This window comes from Anopheles aquasalis, chromosome 3, assembly GCF_943734665.1.
Source record: "Anopheles aquasalis chromosome 3, idAnoAquaMG_Q_19, whole genome shotgun sequence".
NCBI classification, from domain to species: domain Eukaryota; kingdom Metazoa; phylum Arthropoda; class Insecta; order Diptera; family Culicidae; genus Anopheles; species Anopheles aquasalis.
The window spans coordinates 44,931,564-44,936,563 of record NC_064878.1 but is presented as its reverse complement, the minus strand read 5'-3'; the positions used below and the strand labels follow the sequence as shown (position 1 = coordinate 44,936,563).

General features: G+C 49.8%; 1 protein-coding gene across 3 annotated transcripts in view; it reads left to right on the top strand.

Moving 5' to 3' along the window:
• The window catches only part of LOC126577268 (sodium-coupled monocarboxylate transporter 1), a 48,166-nt gene that overhangs the window by 8,302 nt on the left and 34,864 nt on the right, over positions 1-5,000 (top strand). For all 3 annotated transcript variants that reach the window (XM_050238759.1, XM_050238761.1, XM_050238760.1), the window contains one exon: positions 2,133-2,294. In XM_050238759.1, coding sequence (XP_050094716.1) covers positions 2,133-2,294 — 162 coding nt within the window. The remainder of the gene's footprint in view (positions 1-2,132; positions 2,295-5,000) is intronic.

Below are 5,000 nucleotides of genomic sequence, written 5' to 3'. Positions count from 1 at the left end.
GGTTCCCCCTTTTTGGAAGCAGGAAGCCGGAAGTGCTTACCTGTTTCGGTTGGGTTACCTTTTCCCCCGGAAAACTTGGGGATTTTAAATGCATTGCTCCAAGCTATGGGGCTGTGAGAAGGAAGAAAAGAAAATTAATACCCACCAAGCAATGGCTGCCGGCGATGGTGTGGTTTCGATTCGAGAATCTTTTTTCGGGGGGCTAAAAACCTTTTCCTGGGTTGGGTTTTTGGCAATGAGTAAATTGTGGTTGTGTGGTTTCAAGGCGAATCAAGCCTCCAACCTTCAGTAGATGAAGAATGAAATGTTCGGCTCGTATTGCGTATTGTTTGTTCCCTTTCGGAGCATCTAGCGGAAATGCCGAGCCGAGAAGGTAGACCGAGGCTCCGTAGCCAGAAAGCCTTACCACGTAATACCACATTAGAAGATTAGGGGAGGATTTTGCGGCTCTGTAACTCAAGCCGCATTCAACTTGATTGCTGAAGATGCGTTGAGCGCATGTTGCAACAAGTGAGCGTGCGACCGAGAGAGTTAGGAAGAGAGCTTTGTTGGCAGGGAAAGGGTTTTTGCGTGAAAAGCAAACGCTTGGTTAGTGCCTGAGAGGATGTTTGATGTTTTGCAACAAGCCACGAGGCGCATGTCAAATGTTGCAGCATGTTGCAGTTTACCAGCTGCATTTGTTTAGATTTTGAGTTCTCTAGAAGCACTCTCTTCAGAGCTGCCAGGGACCAGACTGGGTTGCCTTTTGTTAGGTGCCACTTCCGTACAGTAAGACCAATATTGGGAATCCGAATGGATGTTCATGATGCCCCTAATGGGAATCATGGAACAGTACAATGCATTTGCACAGTGTTCCACACATTGGTGCCGAGATCCATCATCCTAAAGTTAAACCGAAAACCAAAAGGATTTATTCCAATACGAGCACAATGCTCTGAAATGAACTATTCTTTTTTCTCGAAAATTTCCCAGCAAAGCTGGTAGAAAAGCGTAGTATGTAGAAGATAGCTCCATTTACCCTTGCCACTTTTGCCAAGCATTCCGAGCTTACCTACCAGGAATTCTAGGCTACAGAACGCAGAATTCACAGAAGGAAAGCTCCAAAAATACCTTTTCTTGTGCCAGATGAAGCGTCAAACTGTAAACCAAATACCGGATGCTGTCCAACGTCCGCTTTCCAAACAAATCGTGTGTCGCATTAATTGTTGAAATGGCCTTTTCGGGATGGAAAGACACGGCGGGAGAGGAAGGTGCTTTAATGGGTAATGGGAAACGCCACTCACTCACTCTCTCCTCACCCTTAGCCTTAAACACCGAACGGCCGAGATCAAAGTCTTACTCGCTGTGGAACGTTTTTCCATTTTTCCCGGTAGCAAACAAGAAAAGGGAAGCTTAGCTGGAAGGTAAACTTTATCAAAGGTGGATTAGCCTGTAGGGGGCCCTACAGGGTGTCTGGGGTGTACGGCGGGGGGAGGGATGATGGAATTTGGTCTGATTGAATTTTATTCCTCCTCGGACATTATCCCTGTGCGCAGCAACAGTACGGGAATGAAGGGATAATGGGTATTGCGTATGAAATGGGACACTCGATGGTGTTGCCTTTAGCTCTCCACCTCGCCCCCCAAGAGGATACATCCCTCTAGTAGCACTGGACGATGTTCGTTTGCTCGCATGGACACAAGCTTGGGGTTTTTTGGTTGTAATTTGAAGCATCGCTCCGGATAGTTCCACATCAAGAGCCCGATCAGGAGGGGAGATGGGGGTCTTTGGTGAGCAAAAACGGATTAAGGATATTGAATTTCATGTCTAAACCACCTCAATGGTGGAGGTGGCGGGGTTTTTCTGCGGTATGTCATCACGCCCGGGCCGCAAGCACTGCTCGGTAAATCAATCACAATCGCCTCACGAACGTACCAGGTGCACCAGGAGGACAGGAGTTTCTTTCAAGTTTCTGTTAATCTTTGAGGTAATCATAGCAGAGTTCCCGGAAGGTATCTCTAGGAAGGCATCTCCTGCAGACTCGAACACACCGTTATCCCGTCGTTGAGGCTTCTAGTCTCTCCTCTGTCACCTTATCTGAACATGTCTCTTTTCTCTCTCTCTCCCTTTCTCTCTGTCTCCGCTGCCCACAGATGCTGTTCTACACGTCGGTTGCAGTGCTGGCCCCCGCTATCGCCCTCTCGGAGGCAACAGGTCTCGATAGGTACATCGCCGTCGTGCTGATCTACTTCGTCTGCATCTTCTACTCATCGCAGGGCGGCATGAAGGCAGTCGTTATCGCCGACACGTTCCAGGTGAGCCCCATCTTTCTTTCTCTGCGCCTTCAGAGCGACCTAATGGACTGGCGCTGTAACGAGTTTTTGTGCGATAGACGGCACTCCCCGAGCATTCGCCGTTGGAGCCCGTGGCCTGTCACTTCATTTTTCCATTCTGTTTCCGAGTCACTGACGAGCGCAAGTGCAAACGAAGAAATGCAAAGAATTCTAGGGCGCCTTTATCTTGCGAGAACAATCAACTCTCGTTACTTTGGTGAATCGTGCGTAAGCGGTAACCCGCTGCCTCGCTTCGTGGAACGGGACGCGAACAGCGAGCGAGCGAGCGAGCGAGCAAAGTGATCAGAACGATTGTCACCTTTGTCAAGTGTTTCTCCAGTTCGCCGGGCAGTCTGGTCTGGTGCCATACGCTTGGCTGTTGTGTTCTCTGTGTGCGATTGTGTGCACGATTGTGTGAGGAAAGAGGAACAAAACCAGGGGAAATCTAGGTCGCAATCCATCTGCTTGTCAAACAGATCACCCCAGGAACGGCGGGGCCATGGATGCATTCACCGGAGCTGCAACTTGGAATGCGTGCGTTCCATCCGTCCAGCTTTCCGGACCCGTCGTTTGCCATTTTTTCGCAACCCATCGTTGACGTGCTGTGGCGGAAACGTCGGGCGCTTCATCAAGGCGATAAGAAGGCTGGCAGGGCTGGTGGCTGGTGCTCGTCCAATGATGGGATTACATTGTTATTAAGAGCCCAGTCGTCCAGCACACACTCCCACACATACACCCTCGAGAATACGAAAAGGGAATGATTCTCTGGGTTCTCGTCGGATGGCTCGGTCTGTGTAAGCTACTGCTCCTTGGAGTGTTTGACTTGACTGCTCCTTTTGGTCTCTGTTATCTGCTTACAATCTGCCGGTGCTACTGCTGGTGTGCTGGCGCTGCTGCTGCCGAAGCTCCATCTTTATCTCTACCTTCCTCTCTTTCTCTCTTTGAGCCAACGACAGACGTTGAGACGTTGAGTTATGTGATGTGCAATGGAAAAGGAAAACATTTTTCATCCATTCACCCTCTGCTGCTGCTGCTGCTGCTGCTGCTACATCTCCCACCGAGTGTTTGTACAATTGTCGTAAGTGGGTGGCGCAAAGGTCGTACGACGTTGAGAGGCAAGACGGAGACGCAAACTAAGAAGAAGAATGTATCAAGATTCTTCCCCTCCCTGATTGCTTGTTGAACAATGTTGTGCCCCGTTTGCTGTGCATATAAGCGTTGCGCAGATTATTTAGCGAAAATAGCGACGTCGAGTCAAGTCTATTGAGGGCCCGTAGACAGGGCCGCGTCGAGCATTCCCCTTGCCTGCACTCACTTAATGGCTCATCGTTGAGGTGCAGCGGCGAAGGCAGCTGTCTTTGGACGATTATCTTAGGCCATATTTTCCGCTTGGGTGCAAGTGAAGAACAAGGCATCCGCTAGGCACTCGGAAAACATTTTCGCAATAGAGCAACGTATTGTAAAGTGCAAAGCGTTGGGCGTTTATGTGAAATGTAGATACATTAAGCAAAGCGTCTCTACATTGCCTACGCGACGGAATGCTTCATTGTGCAGCTCTACTACCAGCACTTGCTCCATACTCATTGTAATTGTTTACTGAACCTCGCAATGAACCAGCGAAAATTGTATGGCGCGAGATTATTGCTTGACTTTTTTTCTTCTTCTTATTTTCTGCACTAGCATTCTGGTAACATCAAGCACAAAATTAGGCAACAAACTTAACTAGCTAATTGTTGTGTTAATAAACACTCCTTGCGATTAGCGAGATTTTGTATCCCCTCCCGGCAGCATTCCTGCAGGAATGGAATATCCGATTAAGATTGTCGCTCGTCGTTGTGTATTTCTTAATTTGCTTCTCGTAGCAAGCGCGGTGACGGCTGGAAGAAGGTGGCCGAATCGGAAGCCCCTGCTGCCCGCTTCTAGATCCGCTCGCCCTTTTACACTCAGCTTTAGTAGATGGAGCGAACTGGCGCCCATCTGGTTTCTTGGGTGAGCTTTTTCCTCGTCTACGTCCGTCCGACAATCGGGACTCTCGGTGCTGTAATTAGGCAAATTATGCATTCATTACCATCCATCCCCGTTACAGTGCTGGCTGTGGCCAGGCAAACAGGGGGCCGCTAGTTAATTTCTTGATAAAGCAAAGACGAAGAAAGCGGAAACAAGAAATGGGTGATGGCCTAGAGAGAGAGAGAGAGAGAGAGAGAGAGAGAGAGAGAGAGAGTCCAGCAGTGCGGTAGTTCTCCTGCCACAAAGAGGGGCCCACCAGGCTCGTAATGGGGCGGGGTTTAGGGGAGGAAAACATGTTTCACACGCTGCAGCTACCAGGCGCCTCCATCGGTGTGCGCGACGTTCGGTTCATTCGATTTGGTCGCAGCCTAGGCCTTGCTGGCCTAGGGCTCCCTGCCACCCGCGGGGGTCCATTCGTGAACCCGGTTGTAATGGAAATTTATTGTTTCTTTTGCGGCCACACTTTGTGGCCACATACATACGACTTGGGTTGCTTTTGTGTGAGAACGACGCCCATCCTGAGACCTGCCGCGAACGCGAGGGATTCCAAATTTTGCACAATTGAAACCAACGGTTCCATTTCGCTCCAGAAGTCGCTCGGTGGTGACAGGTCCCGGGGATGGGTCGAGGTGAAGGCCTCGTTTGCGCGATAGCGGCTGCGGTGTGCGTGATATCTCATGT